The sequence below is a fragment of the Erpetoichthys calabaricus genome, chromosome 7 (assembly GCF_900747795.2).
Source record: "Erpetoichthys calabaricus chromosome 7, fErpCal1.3, whole genome shotgun sequence".
NCBI lineage: Eukaryota > Metazoa > Chordata > Cladistia > Polypteriformes > Polypteridae > Erpetoichthys > Erpetoichthys calabaricus.
Genome location: NC_041400.2, coordinates 8023706 through 8050022, shown reverse-complemented (window position 1 = coordinate 8050022; position 26317 = coordinate 8023706). Strand labels below are relative to the sequence as shown.

Genomic DNA, 26317 nt, shown 5'->3' with positions numbered 1-26317 from the left:
GCACAAGGCTGCAGCATAACAGGGGGTCCGAGTACCTTCTGAATGGACTGTGTGGATTAAGACAGCTTGAACATGGTATTCTGTTCTTCAAGAAGTTGTTTACCATAAATTAGACTCAAATGTAGTTAACCATAACAACTTTAGAGTTACCGTATTGTAGTCTGCTAGTTGACCTTGCAGATCCTTGATGACGCCAGCCAAAGCTTCCGCACTAAATGGGTAGAAAACCAAAAGGGTTTATTAGTGTTGGCCATTTAAATTATTAGCAGCAAGAAAAAATTGTTACTTCATTAAAAATGGATAAAGATGAACAACGCAATGATAGGATTCATTCACCAGGCTATTAACACATCAAATGTGGTTGTGGGCAGAATGGTAGTGCTGTGCAGCCTGGGATTGGGTTCCAGCCTAGACAAGGCCTGTGAGGAGTCTACGTGTCTCTTGATGTGTCTGTGAGGGTTTGCCATTCACATCCCAAAAATGATTGGAATTAATGAGTGTGGAGAATGAATGCAAGGTGTGGCAGACCCAGCTGGGACCCCCCTGTGCTGGAAGGACCAGGGGAGTGGACATGCCCAAAGCAATACCTCCCCTTGAACATGAGAGGGCGACCCCCCTGGATTGCATCAGGGTCATGGGCTAGGAGCTTGGAAGCTCAACCCTGCTGGGGCCCATGGCCACCACCAGGGGATGCCTGGACAGTCCCGGAGCCCTGGACTGCAGCACTTCAGGGTGCCAGAAGAGGATCCGGGTGAACTATAAAGGAGGGCGCCTCACTCCATTCGAAAAGCCAGAGTCGGGAGGTGGAGAAATAAAGAAAGAAAGAGAAAGGAAGAGTAAGAGGAAAGAAGAAGGGACTGAACAATATCGGTTCAGTGATTTGTGCATTGAGTGCTAAAAGGGGAGGAAAATAAAAGCGTATGCTTGGACTTGTGTCTTTGTGCCTGTCTGTATCAGGTTTGGGGCGCTCTAAGGCCCCACTTTACCTCAAAGGATATGCCCTGTGAAGGGCTGACACCCTGTGCCCTGTGCTGCCAGGAATAACAGCAGCCTCAGGTGAACCTAAACTAAGTAGGCAATACATGAATGGATGGATTGTAAGGAAACCAGACAAGTAGACATTAACCTTCAACACCATCCAACCTCTGCTCCTCAGGGACAAGCTGACAGAGATGGGAGTAGATTCATACCTGGTGGCATGGATCGTGGACTATCCTACAAACAGACCTCAGGACGTGCGTCTCGGGAACTGCAGGTCTGACATTGTGGTCAGCAACAAAGGAGTGCCGCAGGGGACTGTACTTTCTCCAGTCCCGTTCAGCCTTATACATCGGACTTCCAATACAACGTGGAGTCCTGCCACGTGCAAAAGTTCGCTGACGACACTGCTATCGTGGGCTGCATCAGGAGTTGGCAGGAGGAGGAGTATAGGAACCTCATCAAGGACTTTGTTAAATGGTGCGACTCAAACCACCCACACCTGAACACCAGCAAAACCAAGGAGCTGGTGGTGGATTTTAGGAGGCCCAGGCCCCTCCTGGACCCCGTGATCATCAGAGGTGACTGTGTGCAGAGGGTGCAGACCTATAAATACCTGGGAGTGCAGCTGGATGATAAATTGGACTGGACTGCCAATACTGATTATCTGTGCAAGAGAGGACAGAGCCGACTATACTTCCTTAGAAGACTGGTGTCCTTCAACATCTGCAATAAGATGCTGCAGATGTTCTATCAGATGGTTGTGGCAAGTGCCCTCTTCTACGCGGTGGTGTGATGGGGAGGCAGCATAAAGAAGAAGGACGCCTCACGCCTGGACAAACTGGTGAGGAAGGCAGGCTCTATTGTAGGCATGGAGCTGGACAGTTTGACATCCGTGGCAGAGTGACGGGCACTCAGCAGGCTCCTATCAATTATGGAGAATCCACTACATCCACTGAACAGGATCATCTCCAGACAGGAGCAGCTTCAGCGACAGACTGCTGTCACCGTCCTGCTCCACTGACAGACTGAGGAGATCGTTCCTCCCCCAAACTATGCGACTCTTCAATTCCACCCAGGGGGGTAAACGTTGACATTATACAAAGTTATTGTCTGTTATAGCTGCATTTTTATTACTCATTAATTAATATTGTTTTTTATCAGTATGCTGCTGCTGGAGTATGTGAATTTCCCCTTGGGATTAATAAAGTATCTGTCTATCTATCTATTAATAAAAAGTCTGTCAAATCACAGAGCCAGTGCATCTCGGCTAGAGACAGGGAGGGGTCTTTAAGTCAGCCACAGCTTAGCAAAGGCATTAATTGGGGGGACATACAGGAAGTTTTGAATGAGCAAACTGGAGCACACAACAGCGTGGATTAACAGTAAACCAAGCAGCAGAAAGTCAAAGGACCAAAAAAATAAGCCAGTGATACAGGAACATGTGCATAATGTGCCAACTCCACAGAGAAGAAGTCACTCTGCACATTCAAACCCAAGGTTCAAATGCTTGAAGGGGCAATCATCGCTCCAGCCCATAAGCAGACAAGCACTTGTCATCTTAAAATGGACTATAAATAAAAAAGCAGCATGAGTATTATGTGGTAGAATCACAAGGTGAGGGGCGGCATGGTGACGCAGTGGGTAGCGCTGCTGCCTCGCAGTTAGGGGACCCGGGTTCTCTGCCCGGGTCCTACCTGCGTGGAGTTTGTATGTTCTCCCTGTGTCTGCGTGGGTTTCCTCCCACAGTCCAAAGACATGCAGGTTAGGTGCATTGGCGATTCTAAATTGTCCCTACTGTGTGCTTGGGGTGTGTGTGTGCCCTGTGGTGGGTTGGCGCCCTGCCCGGGGTTTGTTTCCTGCCTTGCGTCCTGTGTTGGCTGGGATTGGCTCCAGCAGACCCACATGACCCTGTAGTTAGGATATAGCAGGTTGGATAATAGATAGATGGATGGATGACAAGGTGATACCTTTTCTCATATGACAGATACACTGAGTTTTCTTGATTGAATGTGTCTATTTCTTTCTGAAGTCTGCTGATCTCCGTTGTCAATTCATTTATCTTGCTCCTGATGAAAGAAAACAAAAAGGTGCAGAAAATTTAAAAGGTTTAAAACAGAATTTGATATCCACAATCCAAAGTGACAAGCACTGAATTCACTCACCTGAGAAGACCAAGGTAATAGGACTTGTCCATTATTTGTCTCTGAGGTCCTAAAATAAAAAAAGAAAATATTTAATAAAATATAGACAATGTTTTTGATATACTTTATTAATCCACAAAGGGAAATGGACTTTCACGTAACCTTAAGAGGTCAAAATGTAGGGTTAGTCATTCTACAGAGCCACAGAGCTAGTTTTAGGTGAAGGGCCTTGCTCAAGGGCCCAGCAAAGTAGGATCCCCAATTTACTCAGCCAGTTAACTTTATTTTAAAAATGGAATAACTCAGAACTGTCTTTCCGCAACTGGAAATGCTGTTCATGACGAGCAGCACAATGTTTATACTGCTGCCTTATAGATCTATCTGTTACCCAGTTATCCATCTGGGGTTTGCATGTGTTCCCTGAACCTATGTGAGATTTTTTGCCAGTTGTTCTAGCTTTCTCTTTCACATCCTCAAAGATGAATGTATTAGATATATTGTGTGTCATTAGGTATCATCTGGCATCCCGACAAGGTCAATAACTAATCCCTTGACAGGAAGGGAGATCAGAAGGATGAAGGGATCAAGGAAGATGGCTTTCCTGTAGCCAATACTCCTCTGATATGTTAGAGGGCAGCATTCTTGTGTCCATGCCCCTTCTTTTCAAACCAAGCATGCCGGGAAGTGTAGCCCTGTGGTACAGCCCTGGTGCATTCTATGCCTACTGCTAGGGGGAGCTGCAGGGAGGAGCCATCCCTGGCATCTAGAGACTTCAGCCTGACCTGGAAGTACTTCCATCGGACTGTGGGCAGACACCAGAAGTACACCAGGGATCCAGTTTAAAGAGGGTCTTCTCTGCTTTGCCTCATGGAGTCAGAAGGTAGAGGACAACACTTGCTAGAGGAAGAGGAGATGGGTGAAGAGGAGAGATTAAAGAAGGATTCACCATGCACTTACAATCTGTATTGTTTGGAAGGTATTTGGAAGAATAACATCCTTTATTTAAACCTGTGACTGTGTGTGTGTCAGTTGTGTCTGAGGTGTGGGGCTCAATAGCGCCCCTTATCTTTTACAACTGGCAAATTGAAACTGTTAGCATTTGTGTAAATAAATTCTACAATTGACTGGTGCCCCATCCATTGCTGGCTCCACTTAGGCTCTGGATTGTGGGTCTGAGACTCTTATATGTGATATGTTATGAAGTTAATTGTGTATATTTCATGCCAATAGAGGGTGCTATAGAGCAAACAAATTACATATAACAATATTTTCAACAGACCTTTTCAAAATCCACATGGAGGCCAAAGTGTATTCTGGAAGTATTGGACAAAACAAAGAACCAACCTGGGAAGTCAGTCCTAAACAGACCAGTAACCTGATGTTGTGTATGAATGTCTCATTACTCCACTAAACGGACATTAAAATTGTTGGGGAAGTCTTCTGGTGACTGTATAATAATAACAGTAAAATTATGCTTAAAATATTAAAGATGAAAATGAAAAAAAAAAGATTAATTAAATCAATCCATTGTCAAATCCACGACACCCAGTTTAAAGTTGCAGGGAACACAGCCTGTAGTGACAACAGGCAGGAACCAAAACTGGATGGGTTACCAGTTCATTGCACATGATTAGTTCTCTCAGACCAACAGTGCTGGGCATCTTAAATGATTAAAATGATTTGAGGAGGCCGTCCTGACAGGAAGTAATAACTCATTTTCTAAACCAACATATTCCAGAAAAGTGTCATGTGGAGCCTAATAGCATACGCTATCCTGGTATATACAATTATGCCAGTGCAATGGGAATTGTGCAAATAATATTAATACCAAAGAGACAGGTAGCACATAATAATAAAGTGACAGATACTAAAATGACAATATTAAAATAAAAAGTAAAATAAAGTGACATGGCTTATGCTGATAGGATAAAATTTTAAAAAGGAACCATTTGCTTTCTCCGGTCCTGTTCAGCCTATATACATCGGACTTCCAATACAACTCGGAGTCCTGCCACGTGCAAAAATTCGCTGACGACACTGCTATCGTGGGTTGCATGAGGAGTGGGCAGGAGGAGGAGTATAGGAACCTAATCAAGGACTTTGTTAAATGGTGCGACTCAAACCACCTACACCTGAACACCAGCAAAACCAAAGAGCTGGTGGAGGATTTTAGAAGGACCAGACCCCTCACAGACCCTGTGATCATCAGAGGTGACTGTGTGCAGAGGGTACAGAGCTATAAATATCTGGGAGTGCAGCTGGATGATAAACTGGACTGGACTGCCAATGCTGATGCTCTGTGTAAGAAAGGACAGAGCCGGCTATACTTCCTTAGAAGGCTGGCGTCCTTCAACATCTGCAATAAGATGCTGCAGATGTTCTACCAGACGGTTGTGGCGAGCGCCCTCTTCTACGCGGGGCTGTGCTGCTTGGGAGGCAGCATTAAGAAGAGGGACACCTCACGCCTGGACAAACTGGTGAGGAAGGCAGGCTCTATTGTAGGCACGGAGCTGGACAGTCTGACATCTGTGGCGGAGCGATGGGCGCTGAGCAGACTCCTGCCAATCATGGAGAATCCACCGCATCCACTAAACAGTGTCATCTCCAGACAGAGGAGCAGCTTCAACGACACTGACAGACTGAGGAGATTGTTCCTCCCCCACACTATGCAACTCTTCATTTCCACCTGGGGGCGTAAACGTTAACATTATTCAAAGTTATTGTCTGTTATACCTGCCTCGCACTCTCCACCTTACACTTTTTAATTTGCACTGTGCTTTTATTGCTCTTTAATTTAATATTGTTTTTATCAATATGCTGCTGCTGGAGTATGTGAATTTCCCCTTGGGGATTAATAAAGTATCTATCTATCTATCTATCTTATATCAATGCATTGCCTTAAAACTATGCATTTCTTAAAGATGTCTGTTCATTGAAGTTCTTACATCAAAGATGTAGCAAATATTAACTTTCCTTAGTATTTCAATAATCAAGATTATAACAAACAACCAACCTTTCATCCCAGTCCTCATGCCACTTAGACCCTGCTGAGTAACAGGACGATCTGCAACTTTAATCTGTGCAGAAAGAACACCTCCCGGAGCCACTGAGCTACCTCGAGTCCCTGGACGCCCGGTGCCTGGAGGAGCCTTAAAGAAACAAAATGGGGAAAATATAAAATGCAGTTTTAATTTCCAGTGTTCTATTAAATGGTTAATACACAATTCTTTACATCTCACTTTTTATTGTTTAGTGATTCATTACTACAGCGGTGGGCTGGTGCCCTGCCCGGGGTTTGTTTCCTGCCTTGCGCCCTGTGTTGGCTGGGATTGGCTCCAGCAGACCCCCGTGACCCTGTAGTTAGGATATAGCGGGTTGGATAATGGATGGATTCATTACTAGTGGTTTAACTACTACAGGCAAGTAGTAGGACACAGGTACCAATCATGGGAAGGGCATCAATTTATCACAGGAAAAATTCAGTGCCTTACCCGTACTCTTTCACACTGAGCCAAAATAGAGTCCCCATCTATCTTAAGTTTTGTATTTTTGCAGTGTGAGAGGACATTTACGCAGACAGACAGAGTAGAGAACCCAGAGGAAGCCAGGCCTGTGGAGCTGTGACGCAGCAGCACTAAGGCACCATTATGCCACCCTAATTCTAGCAACTTAACTGAAAGGAATATCAGATGGGACAAGCGGGCCTAGTGATAGACTCACTGAGGTTTCCTACATTGCACTGTTAGCATGATGGCTGATTATGCTCAACTGAAGCAACCTTACCATATTCTTGTGATTCACTGGAATGGTTGTACTATAGATCTGACTGATTTTTTGTAGCTTATACCAACAGTAACCAACTCATCACTTGTAACACTATTTTTCCAAGTATTTAAAGCATCCGCTTTTTTAAATAATTCCTTCAGAGATGCTACTTTAAGCCAAGTTCCACCATGCCTTATTATGAAAATCTGCTTGATAAAATAATACATAAAATGTATTGATTAAGGGCGGCACGGTGGCGCAGTGGGTAGCGCTGCTGCCTCGCAGTTGGGAGATCTGGGGACCTGGGTTCGATTCCCGGGTCCTCCCTGCGTGGAGTTTGCATGTTCTCCCCGTGTCTGCGTGGGTTTCCTCCGGGCGCTCCGGTTTCCTCCCACAGTCCAAAGACATGCAGGTTAGGTGGATTGGCGATTCTAAATTGGCCTTAGTGTGTGCTTGGTGTGTGGGTGTGTTTGTGTGTGTCCTGTGGTGGTTTGGCACCCTGCCCAGGATTGTTTCCTGCCTTGTGCCCTGTGTTGGCTGGGATTGGCTCCAGCAGACCCCCGTGACCCTGTGTTTGGATTCAGCGGGTTGGAAAATGGATGGATGGATGGATGTATTGATTAATAACCGCGGTCAAATATGAGATGTCATGCATGTGTGTTTGAGGATCACTCCCCTAACTCATCTTGGATAAGCAATCCTACCCTGGGACATAAGGGGGGCACTGTCGCTAATAGTATCCCATGGCCAGGGGAAGACGTCCTGTGAGAGAAATTGACTCTGTCCCTTCTGGTCAGAAGACTACGTATTCGAGGTGCTCATTCTGGACTGATGTTCAAGAGAGATGGAGCTCCGAATCAGACCTGATCTCTACAGAGACATTTTGCCTTACTTTACTCTACCATTGTACTCCCGCGGTCCAAAGACATGCAGGTTAGGTAAACTGTCGATTCTAAATTGGCCCTAGTGTGTGCTCGGGGTGTGTGTGTGCGTGTGTGTGTGTGTTCATCCTGCGATGGACTGGTGCCTTGTCCAGGGTTTGTTCCTGCCTCGTGTCTTATGCCTGCCGGGATAGGCTCCAGCAGACCCCCCGTGACCCTGTTCAGGACTAAGAGGGTTGGAAAATGACTGACTGACTAAATGACTTTCTATTCACTTATCTATTATTTATTTACCTATGCATAGTATGGTAAAATTATTTACCTGTCTTGCACTTGTCCTATGTTTATGTATATGTTACATCACCATTTGGGAATGTTATTACATGGCACTTTAAGATGTTGTGGAGTGTATGAATAGTGTGACAATAAACTCACTTTACACTTGACACTCAATGTGGGAAAATATAGCAGTACTTACCCCTGTTGTCACTCTGATTGCTGTGGTAGGGGGCCTCACAGCTGCCACTGGTCCACCCCTCGTCATCGGTCGCCCTGATGGAGGCCTCTGAGTAGCCATTTTCACAGAAATCCTGAAAAGAAAAATCAGAATAAAGTCTGGTAATGCACTACATGATAAACATTCCTTTGCATAGAGTAGTTCTATACAACGTCTACATACCCTTTTAATATATAACAATAATAAAGTGGTGAAACAGTTGGAAACTAAGACACAGCTAATGTGGACAGTGACATCCTTCACATCTTCTACAAATCTGTCATGGCCAGTGCAATTTTCTATGCTGTGTCCTGCACTGTTAAGTTGAAAGAATTCTGTTGGATCTACATTATCAACGCCTTTGAGGATTTTGAAGACCTGGATTAGGTTACCCAAGCTGCCTCTTCTGCTCGAGACTAAACTGGTTTAATTTTCTGACTCTGTTGCAATACTGGGTTGGTTGTTCTCCTCTGCACAGCCTCAAGTCCTGCTATGTCTTGAGCTGTGGGGACCAGAGCTGCACACAATGTGGTCTCACTAGGATACTACAGTATACAGTTGGATAGATAGATAAATAGATAAGATTTTAGCATAGTTGGCAAGATTAGATAGATAGATAGATAGATAGATAGATAGATAGATAGATAGATAGATAGATAGATAGATAGATAGATAGATAGATAGATAGATAGATAGATAGATCACTATGTAAGAAGAACGGGCCTTTCAGCCCACGAAAGCTCACCAGTCCTACTGTCTACCACACTACCTGGTCACTTATTCTCTGTGAAAAGAAAAACTTACTAATGTTTGCACAGAAAAGCCAAGCAAAATGACACCTTTTATTGGCTAACTAGAAAGATTACAATATGCAAGCGGGGCCTGAGTTGCCTCGAAAGCTTGCATATTGTAATCTTTCTAGTTAGCCAATAAAAGGTGTCATTTTGCTTGGCTTTTCTCTACATTCATAATGGCTAACACGGTACAGCACCCTAGTACTAATGTTTGCACGAAATTTACCCTTCACAATTTTCCAATTGTGTCCCCTTGTTCGTGAAAAACTCACTTTAAAATGACAGTCTCAATCCACTGGATTAATTTTCTTCATAATTTTAAACACTGTCACCTTTCCTGCACCCAGGACTCTAGATGAGGCCTCATACTCCACTCATCAATGCGCTATATAACCTGACATTCTGTTAGCCTTCTTAATGGCTTCTGAACACTGTCAGGAAGTCGATAGCTTAGAGTCCACTATGACTCCTGAATCCTTCTTGATTTTCAGACCCCCCATTGTGTATTCAAACCTCACATTTTTACTTCCTATGTGTAATTCTTTACATTTACTGACATTAAATTCCATCTGCCACAAATCTGCCCAAACCTGTACGCTATGGAAGTCTTTCGGTGATAATTTAACGGATTCCAAATTATCTGCTAATCCACCTATCTTGGTATCTATCATCTGCAAACTTAACCAGCTTGTTACTTATATTCCTATCTAAATCATTTCTCTCTCTATTATAAAAAAAACAAAATCTTGGAAGGCTTGGAAGGAGACGAGACGTGATTTTCTCTGACACACTTTAACATCCTGCGAGACAAGGCAGTGAGACAAAAGGACAGCTGCTGTACGGGCTTTTAAATGTTCGAAGCACCGCATGACATGCAGATCACGCGGCACGGCAGCAGCAGCAATCCAGCAGCAAAGAGGAGGTAAAAAAAAAAACTTTGTTTCCTATTGTATCAACGTTTAAGAGGGGGTTTTGGAGGAGCGACCACATCTCCTTAGCGTGCGTTCAGCCCCCCTCTTCACAACGTGAGCGGCAAAGACTGGAAGTGGCTGGCGCGTAGCGCGCCTCCTCAGGGGCGAGCAAAGCCCCCTAGTATATATTAAAAATAGCACTGACCCCAGCACTGAACCCTGCTGGGCACCACTCTTAACCTCAGCCAATTCTGATGAAGTTCCTCGCACCATAACCCTCTTCTTCCTGTGTCTCAGCCAATTCTGCCCCCATCTACACACCACACCTTGAACTCCCACTTCTTTTAGTTTGATGCCCACCCTCTAATGTGGCACCTTATCAAATGTGTTTTGAAAATCCAGATAAATCATCTCATAAGCTCCACTTTGATCGTATCCTTTTGTTGCTTCCTCATAGAATTCCTGCATGTTAGTTAAACACGACCTCCCTCGTCTGACCCCATGCTGACTGTTCAGTAAAACTCCTATATTTGTCACGTGCTGCTCAATCTTATGCTTAATAATTCCTTCCATTAATTTTCCTGTGATGGACGTTAAGCTTACTGGCCTATAGTTTCTTGTATCTGCCTGGTCACCAGTGATTTCTTAAAAATATGTGTCCAGGGTTTATATCTGCACTCGCTAACCTCCTTAAAAACTCGAATGTAAATATTATCTGGTCCTGGCCATTTGTTTGATTTCAGCAAACAATCCTCTCTGCATCTGCTTGTGTGCATTTCTGTTACTGATCAGGCAGAGCTTATATGAAGAGAACTGTTGTAATGACAGCAGTGCAATAAACAAAAGATTCTAACGAGCTACAAAAGTATTTAAACTAAAATTCAGCTTTATTCTGTTAATTTTTGCTATACCGTGATCGCGATGTCATAAATAGTATCCACAAACAGGATCTAATTAATCTAAACTCCAGTATTCCTGCATCGTGGATCGGAAATGATCTATCGAAGTCAACCGGCACAAACCGATCTGACATACCCAAAGGAACACAAACGCTTTTAAGAAAAAGTTCGCGTTTGTAGTCGTCTTATTAGCACGCTAATAGACATTTAGACAATACACACAAGAACTGTCATGGAGTGATAGTGAGGATGAAAATGAAACAATTACTCTTGCTCACCTTGACCGGGCCAACAGCTATTTTTTTTTCCAGAACGCTGCAATTCCGACTCTGTAACTAAGCAACCAGTTGTAGCTTCTCGCGAGACTTCTAGCCAAACAATATGAACTCTTGCTTCCCCCGGATGTTGTTGCTGTAACACTCGTCGTCACATGCACACGCGTGCGCAGGGTCAGGATTGCGCTTGTCTTCCTAACGGGAACGCCTTGATCTACGGTGCGCCGTTTGGACCAAATAGGCTTTCCTGGTATTGCAGGATGGGGGAACTGAGCTAAATCATAAGTTCGTGGGTTACAGTTCCTGGTCTAATGACCCTATACAACGAGTAAACTACCTATAAAGTTGTCTGTTTTTTATAAGCAAGTTTTGCTGAGTTGGCTTTTGATTTACAAACATAATTTTTGTCTGCATAGTTTTTTTTTTTCTGTGGAGCAATCAACAACATTATTCTAAATGGTTTAGTAACAATACATTATTGGTTCACCATTTATTTGATAATAATCATATGATTGCCTATTCTGATTTTTAACATTTGGTAATATTTCTTCAATAAGAGAATATAAAATGGTTTGTGACTCTATCCCAGATGGCTTTGTTTCATTAATTAAAAGCAGCCACACCATGGTAGACAGTCAGTCAGTCATTTTCCAACCCGCTATATCCTAACACAGGGTCACGGGGTTCTGCCGGAGCAAATCCCAGTCAACACAGGGCGCAAGGCAGGAACAAACCCCCGGGCAGGGCGCCAGTCCACTGCAGCCATGATAGTCACTTTTTTCATTACACGGATTTTAATTGTGTTTAAATAGTGCTTACATATTGGACAAGTGTTTTGTAATAATAATTTTATAAGGCACTTATTAGTTCATAAAACTAACCCTCCAGTTGGTAGAGATACACCTCTTGAAAGTTCCTACATACTTATTTGTTTTAATAATTGCTCCTTTAACTCGGACGAACACAATATTTTCAACTTAATTATTACACTCGTTAAATTTTACATACACAAGATGAGATTCTCCAGAAGGATACCATCATTTATAGCTTTTGTACGCAATGACTTGATTTGAATTATTCCACGACTTTAATTAGTTCGCGATCGCGACAAAACAAAAAGTTAAATAAGGCTATTGCTTTGTTAAGGCTTTTCAGATTCATTTAATGCAAATATTTTATTGTAATTGCTACCTCCTTATGTTTTTTTAAGTCTATGTTTTAAAATGTTGGAATATCCATGTTATACTTTTTGAATGTTCAAAGTATTTAATAAACTTCACTGCTGGGGGAAAAATAGCTAAATTATTTTACAGAAACCAATTTTTTTGTAAACACGTTTTTATCTGTGTGTGTGTTCACTCTATTTTGAGGGTACCCTGTAAAGGACGCGCACCTCGTCCAGGGTGTATGCCATCAGGATACGCTCTGCCTACCGTGTTTGCCAAGTTTACAAATCGGAAACCGATGATGGATGTCGGAATTGTGTTTTTGTCTGAAACGCCTACCAAAAACACGTATGTGTTCCCTTTCGACTTTACAGGTAGTAAGACAAAGCTGTTAACCAAAATAAAAGAAAGAAAGAAAGAAAGAAAGAAAGAAAGAAAGAAAGAAAGAAAAAGATGGCTTGCTTGACGTTAATCGTGACCTTAATGCGTGTGACTAACGCAAATTCGAATGCGCCCATTGTCTTAACTTTCATTCAAATGTTTCAGGAAATGGTTGCCAAATCCATTCGCTTTGAATTGAATTTTAATCAATCAGATTAGCACATCATTTGAGCAGAGGCAAGTGAAGTGACCTGTTCATGGCCACACAGTGTCAGTAGCAGGATTTGAACCCACAACATCAGGATTTGAAATCCAAAGACAGTAGTGCAGAGTCATTATTTAAAGATGTGTTTTCAAGTTCAATTTGTTTAATTTAATTTAATTTGTTTGAAGTTTACGTTTCTTTAATGATATGGACAACAGAAAAAAAAACAAATTTTGAAACAAAGCCCTCAGATTATTTTCTTTTAAACAGAGTTATAGTCTGTATTGGGGGCTGTTGTCATTAGTCATCTATTTTATGTTAATGTTACTCAAAATGTAACACCTTTTGTATACTCAAATGATATCATATTTTTGTAATACAGTTATATAAAGTTGGTTTAACCTTAAAAAAACAAGTTTATGTACACTCTTAAATATAAGGATTCAAAAATGGCACTTTACTGGGTGGTGTGGTTCTTTGTAGTACCACCGCTTGACAAAGAGCAATTTCATTCTGTGAAGGGTCATATGAAATCAGCTCTTTGGGCTTTGAAAAGGTTCCAAATATGTGGATAAACAGAAATCTTTAATGGACTGCAACATAGGACACCAATGTCAAGAAATCCTGAACTCAACCTGTTTTACTGTATGCAATGAAAGGTATTTTACAAATCTATTAGCATCTATTTGTGGTTATTTTATTGGGTCTGTTATGGATCTAAATCTAAGGTATTTCTGGAACCTTCATGCATGCATGGTGCTTTTGAGAACCAAAAATGGTTGCCCTGTGGCATCACTCTGAAGAACCATCTCTGGCACCGTTATTTTTAGGAGTGTACATGACTATCCTATATTTTTGCCAAGTACTTTGGGTTGTGCTAGGTTGTAGAGGATCTTATATTCTTCTTTTAATTAATACACTGGCAAATAAAATGCTTTTTATTTATTATATAGTGCATTTCATATCTATATCTATCAATCACATAATGCCTTTCATATATTATATAGTGCTTTTCATATCTGTTATATAGTGCCTTTTAAATCTATCTTAAAGCAGATTTCATATCTACCTGACAATTATATAATGCCTTTCATATCTATCTATCTATCTATCTATCTATCTATCTATCTATCTATCTATCTATCTATCTATCTATCTATCTATCTAATGTAATGCCTTTTGTAAGTATATATCATATAATCCATTTCATATCTATTATAAATAGTTTTTCATATCTTATCAATCATATAATGCCTTTCATACCTGTTATATAGTCCCTTTCCTATCTATCATGTAGTGCCTTTCAAATCTATTATATAGTGCCTTTCATAACTACCTGACAATTCTATAGTGCTTCCCAAGTCTATCATATAATGCCTTTTGTAACAATCATACAGTGCCTTTCATAGCTGTTTATATAGCAACTTTCATATCTGTTATATAGTGCCCTTCATATCTGTCTTAAAACCTGTCTGTATATCTATTATATAATGGTATTTGTACCTATGTATATATTATATAGTCATTTTCAAATCTATCATATAGTTCCTTTCATATCTGTCTAACTATCATGTAGTGTTTTTCATATTTTTCTTCCTGTCTATACTGTATATCAATTATATAGGCCTTTCTTATCTATCTATCTATCTATCTATCTAACTTGTTGCCCACCCCACATTACAAAAGCAAATTTCATTTTTAGCGACAACCATGAAAGACAACACTGAAAGCGCAACCAATGAAAGCAAAACATGTCCGTTAAAATAAAATAAAATACCGTTACAGTCCTAAATAAGAAACTGTTGTATATTTATTACTTGTGTTGATATAGTGGATTTGAATAAAACCCATGCAAGTGTTAAGCACACCCAACGTAGCTGGCTAGGTTTAAATAACCCGAGTGAGTTGCGTTAAACTTCTTTTTGGAATGATTAAAGTCATGTACATGTGGCTGAATTAATAAGTTAATATAAAATAAGTATGTTTAGTAAATACGTTATTTGTAAATTTGTTATGTTTAATATAAATGTGAGGATAAACTTCACATAATTAAGATTCAGTGGTTCCAAATACTTCTTTTTGTGAGTAAATACTGTCATTACTTGCACATCCTCATTGTCAATATAAATTCCTCACAGCAATGGAAGCAAAACCTGGACGGGAACTCGGCCCCCACGCTGCGATGCTGCCCCAAACGAATTAAGACGGGTGGTCTTTCCTTGTGCCCTGTGTTTCCTTGAGTGAGCTCAAGTCGCCCTGTGATCCTGCCCTTAATAAACGGATCAGGAAGATGGATGGATGGGTGATGGGATCGCGGTGTTGTGAATAAGTTACAACAGTAGTGCGAAGTAATCTCCTTCATTTAATTTGTCTAATCGCACGTTAACAATGGCGTACTGAGATGCTTCCCAGGTTAGTAAACAGCCTTGTTCAAAAAGAAAGCCAGTGCTCCTCCAAAGTCAGTCAGGCGGAATTGCCATTCCAAGCGTACACGTTTTTTTTTTTTATTCCTCTCCAGGTCATTCAGCTAACTTTAGAAAGGTTCGTTTCTTCTCTAAAACTAGAATTCGAATTTCATCCCCGCATTTTGCTGTCTCTGTCCCATCGCCCCGACACCAAACACGAGATCAATCTAAGCGCTCTCGCTGCACAGAAAAGATGCCTGCCGGCGACGGCACAATAACCAAAGGAGCAAACTTATGAACAAAAAGCGAAGGCGACTCCAGACGTCGGACACGCCCCTTATTTTAAATATTAATAAATCGCAAACGTCTTCCGACGTCATCGTGGAGGCGGGGTTGACTGGCGAGTTCCAATTGCGCATGTCACTGGAGGACTGTCTTGTCTATGGTTGTGTTTGAGGGTTTTTTTTTTCCTAATGATCGCTTTCCAAATTCAACAGCAGCAAAAAAAGAAACTTGTGGGATCCAAGCGCTGCTGCGGAACCTTCGCCTTGCACGTCCATTGGCTTCTACAGCATGGACTCACAAAAAGTAAGTGACCCGCACTTTCGGCGCTTCGGCAGGGCTGCTCAATTTTGGGCGATCGGAATTTGCATGACATATTATGTATGATGGTGCATTTCTTACAAGTTGTAAGCGGATCGCTACTGTTTGTGTCCGCGTTAGGGTGAGATGCCGTTATTTCTTTCACGGGACGTAGGGTTGCACTTCTCCCCCGGTCTCTCTCCTCTTCCCCAATTGTCGCACAGACCAGACCCCCACAGCAGGGTGGTATAACTGGCGAGCAGGCGGCTTTTGTGTGGCACAGCCCACGGTTTGAATTTTCTGTTAATTATGCAACAAAAAGACGTGCGCGAGAGAAGAAGAAGAAGAAGCAGCAGCGCTGAATGACAGCAGCAGTCTGGACACTGTGACGCTTTCTGTGCCCGGCCTTTGGAACTACAGTACAGTACAGTACAGGCATATGCCATGCAACGGGAGTTGTCCTTGTTCGTGTCATAACATTTGGAGTTGCGAGTTGTGAGGTGCGGTAGATAACGGCCGGGTTCTAAATGTGAAGCAAAGAAAGGTGGTCTCCCATCAATTAACTGTTAGTAACAGGTGTCAACACCGGGAGGGGCTTTGACTGCTAAGGTTAGATCAATGGTTGATGTCCATTCTGCACACCCATGCACTTTGATTTTTTCCTGTTTGCCTTCTGGGAGGGACTCTGATCACGAGAGCTGAACAATAATAAAACTGCAACAACACCCCAGGTCCTTCTCCACCTAATGATTGCACATGGCAGCCACACCGGCATTTCCTAAGAAAGCTGTCCAGGGTTTTATGTGCTTAAACAGGATTGAATATCTTCTGACTCATCTCATTGTGAAGGGTGAAGGGGGTTGGGGTTTAATGGGATTGCCGGGCTGTGGCACATACAGTGACAAAGTCAGTGGGGCTTTTCACAAAGTGGCTGAGTTACTGAAAAACAGAGAAAGTGCACTTTAGTGATGAAAGACGTTTGAGTGGCAACCCTGATATTGCAGGTTCACATCCATCTTGGGCCCACACAGCAAAAGGTACATGAATGCGAATCAGGATCACATTTATTGGCCAAGTATCTTCTTCTTTGTCTTTTTTTACTATAGCTATTCCCATTTTTGTATGGAGTCGTGCACGCTGTAATAAAGACACGGGTTCAATAACCTGATATTGCTTAGTCAGTTGACCCTGGTATAATTTGAGCGCTGCCGCCCCCACTGTCCTCCACTGCGAGTCACGCATGCCATGTTGACAGTTAATTCCTTGCCACTAATCTTTCCGCGTTATCTCTTTGATAGTGCAGTGTACTCCGGAATAATGAAAATTTAGGAACTAGATAGATAGATAGATAGATAGATAGATAGATAGATAGATAGATAGATAGATAGATAGATAGATAGATAGATAGATAGATAGATAGATAGATACTTTATTAATCCCAATGGGAACCAGCGAGAAGACATCCGTGTCCTTTCTTCAGGACACAGGTATTCTTCCAATAGAAAGGCAGTATCCCCGAAAGCACCCTATGAAATTATATGTCTCCGACCGGGTAAAGTGGAGGTGCTCCAGGAAAACTTGCCACTCAAGTGTCACCATCCGACAAGGGAACTCGCTGGAGAATTCCCGATTACCATTCACGACTGTGGTTCAGTTCATTTATTTGTGGTGTCAGGTTCTAACATCAGTGAAATGGTGCAAAAACCAATTAGACATGATGAAGGGAACAATAGTTGACTGGAACAATTATATGCACGTGGGACACAAATTGGAGGCGAGGGACTATGTGTTGAAATCGACGAAAGTTTGTTCACGCGGAGGGACATAGATTTGCGTCACGATAATAGAAAAGTACCAAAAAACGTAACAAGCACACAAGGGTACAAAAACTTCCAGTTAAGTCAAAGAAAAGCAAGCAACTATAGGGAACAGTCTGATCTCCTGGTTCCATCTTAACACCTCCTTATGGTTGATGTGGGTCTTTCATAGGCTGCATTCGACTAAGCCTCAGTTCTTATAATTTACGACTTCCAACTTGGAAAGCACACTCCATACTTGGAATTCCTACTTACAGACTTGGGCCTGGTCTCTCAAGTCCACGGTTGTCCGACTTCAGATTATGACGTCGATCTAAAATGGTGATGTACACCACAAGCTGTCAAATACGGTAACGCTTTATACGTTTATTTTGTTTATTATAAGAGTTTAGTTTAAATGAATCCCCTCGATCTATAACACTGCGTATTGGGTTAGGGTTAGGATTAGGGAAATGTTAACACTGCAGTGGGCTGGCGCCCTGCCTGGGGTTTGTTTCCTGCCTTGCACCCTGTGTTGGCTGGGATTGGCTCCAGCAGACCCTTGTGACCCTATAGTTAGGATATAGTGGGTTGGATAATGGATGGATGGAAATGTTAACATTACCAAAATGAACAGTAACGGACTAACTGATGTTAGCTCAGGAGTCTCAAACTCCGGTCCTGGAGGGCCGTAGTGGCTGATGGTTTTCATTCTAACCCTTTTTTTAATTGGTGACCAGTTTTTGCTGCTATTTAACTCCTTTTCTGTTCATTTTAGTTGACTTTTTTCTTTAAGATTCGCTTCCCTGAATTGCTTCATTTCTTTCCTTAACACTTTTAGGGCTAATTTTTTTTTGTTTCTTTTCTCCCAGGGCTGAATATTTTTACCAAAAACTAACTTTTTTAAAAAAAGAACACAAAGCAATTGAAATCAACAAAAAATATTTACTTTTGACAAATGTTACTGTCTTGCATGTTGTATGAGCCTGCATACTCTGATTTCACATACATATCACATACATTTTACACAGCAAAGTCCTGCAAAGCCTGATCTCGCTCAAAGTAGCCAATTTCAGTCATTGCCACATTGCACTGCTTACAATATGTGTTGCTTTGGTGCCTTACTTTTCAATTGTCTGTTGCTGCACTTTCTCACATATATTGTTAGTGTGTACTGTAGAGAGACAAGTCACCCGTTTGCCATCGTGCCATGCCACTGCCACCAAGTTTTCTGAATAAAACTTTGCAGCATCACGTACCTATCATCACGCTGCATAAGCTGTCCAAAGCCACCAGGGGACAAAGCACGTTTGGACCAATGCTGTCTGAAGTTATATCGCCAGTCCAGTCCCATCTCTATTTGTAATGCCACAGTGCGCTTCATCTCGTCTTTTGTTGTGGGTTTCCACTTTGAAAAACGAGAATGTGATGCAAGTGCAGCCCGCGATTCAAAAAATTTCTCTGCCTACCTGTTTGTCTCGTCTGACAGTAGCTGAAAAGCAGCATCAGGAGAGAGCAGCCTGAAGTAGTTCAGCAGCTGGTGATCTATCGTGTCCAACAGCAAGCCATGCCGTCTTGTGAAGTCCGGTAGCCAGTTTGGCTCCCACGGATCAATGTCTGTGTATTCCTCCCACACAAACCTTGCCGTAGATGCATCGGCTGCGCGAATGCGTTCAGCTGGCAGCGGATCAGCTGGCGCGGCATCGGCTGGTGTCCGATCAGCTGATGCCGGCTTCTCACTCTCTTGTTCGATCTCATGATCACTGTCAATAAAATCCGATTCTGAAAAATCAGAGTCCCACTCCGCGATATTGCACAAAACATTGTCTGCCGAGTGTTTTCTTTTCTGCACTCGCTTCGCTCCCTTGTGACATGTCGATGCCATCTTGCCATTGTTTACATTTCGCAACTCACGCACACGCAAGGATTAGTTGCCGAGTCAACGAGTCTAGTATTCCTCCAAGCACAGAGGGAATGCCTGCGACGTGACAGTGAGTTTTGTCGCCATTAACAGCTGATTGTCGCCCTCTATCCCTGGATGTCGACTTTTGTCAACATTCGCACTCAACCCCTCCTGTCGACAAAAGTCGACATCCGCCCTAAAAGAGTTAAACAGAAATGAAATGTGAAGTGAGGGAGGCAACAGAAGACCAACTAAGTCAGGGCCTGAAACTCCAACCAGTTGCTTTATTAGGCAGTTAGGTTGTTAATTAAACCCATTCTTTAATTCCACAGCGTGTTGCTGCTCTTATTGTCCAATACCTTGCATTTCGCACTTGTTGTTTAAGAGATAAAGTTAAAATGTTTTGTGGACCTGAGCAGATCAGCATTCCCGAGACCTTCACCTTTCTTTATTTTCAGATATTGTATGACGGACACCAGTTGTTTTGGCTCATTTTGTATCTCTTTATTGTTTGGCAGCTGATTAAGGAAAAAGAAACAATTAAGGCGCCTGAGTCTTCAAGAACAGGTCAATTAAAACAAACTCAAAAGAAGTTAATTAGGAGCAAAAACAGGTCACTAATTAAGAAAAGGGTTAGAATGAAAACCTGCAGCCACTGCGGCCCTCCGGGACCGGAGTTGGAGAACCCTAAGCGTACATCTGTTAGTCCGTTACTGGTTATTCTGGTAATGTTAATATTTCCCTTCTCAATATTCAGTATTATATGTTACCTTAATACATGCTACTTAGTGGTTGCTTTGTGAGGCTTTCAACTTGCAGCTTCTAAGCTGAAATTGTACCATTTATTATGACCAAGAGCAAAAGAAATATTTTTTCAGACATAACCGCATACGTTTTGTGCCTTTCTTGCTCATCGGTTTCTTCTTCAAACTATTAGTTAGTGTTTCTTGCTGAAACAGCAGCTGTCAAAGGGGGCATCCATGTTCACTTTCCCACTTGGGTATCACGAGTGCACAGATTTCACAGATGTCACAATTGCGACATCTGACTTTCCCAGCTCCACTGTATGACGAATGTAGTATTATACTGGGATCTCGGAAGAGACTGGAAGTGTAGGAGAGAGTGGAAGTGAAGTCAGGGCTCCTCCAGTCGTGGAGCTTCTGAAATGTAATCAAAGAAGAGTGACATATTTAACATTGGTGCCCTCTCTTGGTTTGGAGTGGAATTGCTTACTTTTACAGAGCCTTGATGGTTGTCCCGCGAGGCCCGACGTGATTCTCAAATGAGGTTACACATCTCGGGACAAGCCTTGAAAACGTGGGTAGTGAATAGCAGCAAAATCCTGCGCTGCAAAGGCTCCACCCACAGGGCTTCTTCCTAAAAGACCCGCCTCCAATTTCTCCAGTCCGTGCGTTTTAAACTGCCTCCGGGGTTTCAGGAAGAGAGCAAAAGATGCTGACAGAAGACTTGACAGTGAGAGAAAATAAAAAGCTAACATTGCGTAACTGGTAACTGAAGCTTAATTATTAATCTACACATTATAATGAGTGCAGCGACAGTGAAAATAGACAGACAGACGTATACACGTAGACCATCGCAGCTACTGGGCTCCACACGTTTGAGAAGTTCCTGCCTCTGTTTGCTTCGATATCTTTCTGTCCTTTTAACTATTGCATTATTAAATGACATAGCATCAGCAAGCAGAGTTTAGATAAGCATGTTAGTCTATGGATATATGTGTTAAAACGCTGCAGCCATGTTGTCACCGCATGTTTGCATTTCCAATTAGACAGTCATGTTCAACTTCTTGAGTTATTCGTTCAGATGTGCAGTCAGAAGGTGGATGTTGTGCAGCCCCATCTGTTCTTTTACTAGTGTTGTCAGGCAGATTTGTTGATTCGTGTGTTTTGAGTACTGAAATCCGCATTTCCTGTGGCTCGTTGTTATCTGCTCTCTTAATGGCGGTCCTTTAGATGGAGCGTGACACAGCGTTTATTTCAAATGCATATTTTACAGTTCATATTTTCATGAACATGTCTGCCAATTTCTTGAAGTTTACATTGACTCCTGCACTATTATCATAACGCTGAACAACAGAAAGAACACAGAGTACCTGTGACGACATATTGTTCATGTTTACCACTCGTCCATTGATGCTGTTGAATTTCAATGTATAATCTGATGCCACAGAAAGGTTTTTCTCTTGTGTTGGGTTATGTTTATTTTAAAATGTGCAATGACATCTCCACACACACGGCACACATTTACACATCTAATAGGTTTAGTTAAGAGACCTTTCAACTGTAGACACTTCATTGGAAACACTGTCTACAGGACCAGGTGAATGAGAGCCTCTCTGATCTCTGCAGTTCGAAAGCACCGCCCTACTTTGAGCTCCACCTTCATGAGGCATTGGAGTGGTTTAGAAAGGTGACACTCAGGGAGCTCTTTAATTGTTCCCATCCATTTTTAAACATAGTTCACTTGTGGTTGCCCCAAGATGTACAGATTATATGTCGTGTTTCAGAGAGACTACCTTGAAGGCGACTTCTTGATATGATACATAGGTAGACAGGTAAGGCACTATATGACAGATAGAGATATATAGATATGAAAGGCACTATATAATAAACATGTAGATGTAAAAGTCACAATGTTATAGATGGACAGATAAGAAGGGTGCCATTTTAGATAGATAGATAGATAGATATTATGGTGTAGTTGGCAGGATTACACAGACAGATAGATATTATGGTGTAGTTGGCAGGATTACATAGATAGATATATAGATATTATGGCGTAGTTGGCAGGATTACATAGATAGATAGATATTATGGCGTAGTTGGCAGGATTACATAGATAGATATATAGATATTATTGTGTAGTTGGCAGGATTAGATAGATAGATAGATAGATAGATAGATAGATAGATAGATAGATAGATAGATAGATAGATAGATAGATAGATAGATAGATAGATAGATATTATGGTGTAGTTGGCAGGATTACATAGACAGATAGATATTATGGTGTAGTTGGCAGGATTACATAGATAGATATATAGATATTATGGCATAGTTGGCAGGATTAGATAGATAGATAGATAGATAGATAGATAGATAGATAGATAGATAGATAGATAGATAGATAGATAGATAGATAGATAGATAGATAGATAGATATTATGGTGTAGTTGGCAGGATTACATAGACAGATAGATATTATGGTGTAGTTGGCAGGATTACATTGCCACCTTCACCGCATCATAGGCTCTCAGGCAAAGTGTGTGCTGTAACCCCTGCTTTGTTAGCAAAACAGAAACATACATCAGCATCAGAAACATTGTGTGCCCCCCTATGCTCCTAGGGCCCTTGGCCAGGGCCCATATTTTATGACAGCCCTGGATAGATAAATATGAAATGCACCATATAATAGATAGATAGATAGAGAAGACACTCTATAATAGATATATTCAAACAATACAGAGAAGGGCAGTCCCACCCTTCACATATTGGCACGCCAAAGGCAAAGTGTCATTATCTGAACTGGCAGCCTTTCAAATTACAAAGCCATCTTATGTAAGGCTGCACTTGTGCTTTACTTTGAAGGTTGGTAAGGACTGCTTACTCATGTGAAAAAATAGCAGCAGCATTTTAACAATTTGGTGGAGAGGAATGAAATGTCTAATTTGTAGGTCATTTTGTTCTCCTAGTTCTAATGAGTGTTGATCACCTCATTCCCTAGTGCAGGAACTTCTTTGAACAATGTTAGAAATATTAAGGGCCTGGGATGGTTTGGGACCCTCTAAGAAACCCGTATAGACCGTCTAAAAGCCTAACAACTGAAATGGTGTTTGGGTTTCTCAGAGAATAAACTATAAAAATATGCAGAGAGCTCTTCACAGGCAGGACTGTTTGTGAGCACCTCACAGAATGGGCGGAGCTAGATGAGTGTGTGGCTCCTGGTCTGGGCAGGGCTAGACATTTGAGTGGCTGCATCCTTTAAATCAGGAGGGTTTTTTTAAAGACGTCCTTAAACTTTTCTTTGCAAACAAATAAATTGGAGCCTCATGCAGGATTTGTGCTCTCCAATATGGAGCGTTATCAGAGCTGTTTAATGGTGATTGTTAATATCACAATACTGACAGCTTTCATGTTGGGAACAGCCTAAGGCAGCAGCATCTTGTTCCCATTTTGGATCACTTTTGATTTTGTGTCCTGTGACATGAAAAATGGGAAAGTCTCATTAGGCTGTTAAAGTGCAGTATTCCTGTATATTGTTGTTTAGTTACTGGGATGAGCTTGTGGCAGTGCTGCCAAGAGGACTTCAATTCCCAGCAGTTAGCTGGTGTGTGCAGTGATCAATGAGAGATCGGCATTCACTTTAAGGCAGGGAAACAGTCAGAACGGACATGTAGTGGTCTTTGACAAGTAGCGATTTGATTGCATACGTGTCATGAAAAGTGGCATAGATTTTGTTTGCAGACTGTGTTCCCGTGTGTAGTATGACTCGTCTACTTTAGAAACAGGACCCCCGATTTCCATGGCGTATTTTCAAGCTGCTTCAGATTTTGCCATTTGGTTTTTCAGCTTTCTGTTCACTGGAAGCTGTTGTGGAAAAGAGGATGGTGTCACAATCGGATGCCATCACAAACAATTCTGCCCGTTCTATTCAGGGGTGCCCTTTTAGAGCACTTTTCGACACAGGCTCATTCCTCCACAGTGTGCTAAGAAGCATCTCTGGGGGTCTTACTGCTATCAAGCAATTCAGTGCTTCCTCCCAAATTCCCAAACTAAATGCTGATGCTTTTATGTTCGTTCATTTTGCAGTTTTTTGCACAATTTACATTGCAATGGATGAGATGCATGGTTTGGCATCTCTGTCAGGATGGGCTCTGGGACCCTAACCTGTAATGAGATCGTGCGGAGATGACGATGGAACAAGACTACATTCACCCCGGATACACTAGAAGGCAGGCTCCCTGGGTTCTGCTGCCCATTAGGACTTCCACAGGGCATGTTGGGAATTATAGTCCAGTAGGGAAAACCTGTTGGGTACCGTGGATGCCACCAGGGGATTTCCACTCTCTACTTTGTGGAACTTCTGAATGATCTGGGAAGTACTTCCAACATTAATTAATAAATATATATATATATATATATATATATATATATATATATATATATATATATATATAGTGTAATGGACAACCGGGACACTTAGCTGACTAGGACTCCTTCTTAAGGGAAAGACAGGGGAAAAGAGCTTGCACAGAGCAGTATGTATTTTACCTGGGACAGCAGAGGGCAGCCCCTCTGGCTTGCTACAGTGCTACATGCCTGGAACTTGGAAGCTTAGCCATGTTGGGGTCCGTGGTCACTGCCATGGTGCGCATGGAGAAATGCTGAGCCCATTATTGTGGGACTTCCACCACACCCGGAAGTGCTGCCGGATGTCGATTACGGGACACCTGGAGCATTTCTAGGTGCTCTATAATTTGAGCCGCCTTACCTCATTCAGAGAGCCTGAGTCGGGAGGAGGAGGAGAAAGACGAAGCTTACCAGTGGAGGGGTGGAGGTGTAAGGAGTAACAGGGACAGACAGAAAGAAGAAAAGAAAGGGCTGTGCTCATTGTGTTCCTTATTGTACTGTGCTTGATGGTGGTGGGAAACGAATTGAAACGTTTTCCATACAAATAAAACCTTGGGTGTTGTGTTGGGCATTTGGGGAGCTCGAGTGCCCCCTGTTGGCCACAAAGGAAACTAAAATACAGTCTGCACATCAAATTCAACTATGAACCTAATGAAGAGTAAGCTTCCGGGGGTCCTAATCCTAGAGGGTCCCTAGACATGACTTTAAATTTTATCCCCCCATAACTCAAAAACTATAACGTATAGGAAATGTTTATTTACACCAGTTGACTTTGATATGGGAGATAACCCAGAACCATTAATTTTCATCAAAATATGAGATGTAGTGGATACATTTTTAAAAAATTTGTGGTGGAACAACCCCATTGAAGAAGGTAACGGTGGTTACCCAGACCTCATTGCTGGTTTACAAAGGGGCCCCTCCATAACAGTTCAAGCTTCATTGCCCCCAGACAATGTTGGGGCCTACCGTTATGTGGCTTGGTGACTCCAGATTAGCTCAGCAGTCAGGAGTGTGGCAGAGGACGTGCTCTGAGATGGATCGACATCCCCTCCAGTTGTCAGATTCTGCCTTGAACCTGATACTGTTCTGCTAAATAAGCTCCAGCTCTCCATGACCCTGTACTAGGCGCAGAAAATGGACTAGTGCTTTAGAGGTCCCAGTAACAGTGACTCCTGAGGACTGGTTCTTTTCAAAAAATGTCGCCCCCCCCCCCCAACCCCCTCTTGTGAGCTTTGTAACTTACGGGGGTCCGTCGCATTCAGATGAGCTTCCCCTGGACACCATATGGAGCCGACACACAATAGAGGGGCCTCATTTCCATTTTGGTTGTCACCGGGCTTTGTTACCTAAAGTCAGCCATCCAGTGAGCGCTCGGCGTTCAGTTTCTGGCTCTCACACAAACGCCACACAAGAAGCAAAAAAGGGCTGTTGATATTCCGCCTGACAAAGTCCCTGTAGTGTGGGTCTCTGTGTAGCTTTAATAGACGGACCACCTGGGGAAGATTTACAAGCGGGTGTCTTTGAGGAAGACTTGAATAAAATCGGAGCAAAGGGAAACGACCAAAAGAAATGAAATATAAGGC

General features: G+C 42.3%; 2 protein-coding genes across 5 annotated transcripts in view; one reads left to right on the top strand and one right to left on the bottom strand.

The window, feature by feature from the left end:
• Positions 1-11236, bottom strand: part of ift74 (intraflagellar transport 74) — a 154900-nt gene extending 143664 nt beyond the window's left edge. The window contains exons 1-6 of the mRNA XM_028805050.2: positions 11147-11236; positions 8247-8358; positions 6136-6271; positions 3144-3192; positions 2949-3047; positions 151-211 (exon numbers count right to left, since the gene is read on the bottom strand). Coding sequence (XP_028660883.1) covers positions 151-211; positions 2949-3047; positions 3144-3192; positions 6136-6271; positions 8247-8345 — 444 coding nt within the window. The 5' untranslated portion in view covers positions 8346-8358; positions 11147-11236. The remainder of the gene's footprint in view (positions 1-150; positions 212-2948; positions 3048-3143; positions 3193-6135; positions 6272-8246; positions 8359-11146) is intronic.
• A 4470-nt stretch (positions 11237-15706) lies between these two features.
• fsd1l (fibronectin type III and SPRY domain containing 1-like) overlaps positions 15707-26317 on the top strand; it is a 141849-nt gene continuing 131238 nt past the window's right edge. For all 4 annotated transcript variants that reach the window (XM_051929806.1, XM_051929805.1, XM_051929804.1 and 1 more), the window contains exon 1: positions 15707-15888. In XM_051929806.1, coding sequence (XP_051785766.1) covers positions 15874-15888 — 15 coding nt within the window. In that variant the 5' untranslated portion in view covers positions 15707-15873. The remainder of the gene's footprint in view (positions 15889-26317) is intronic.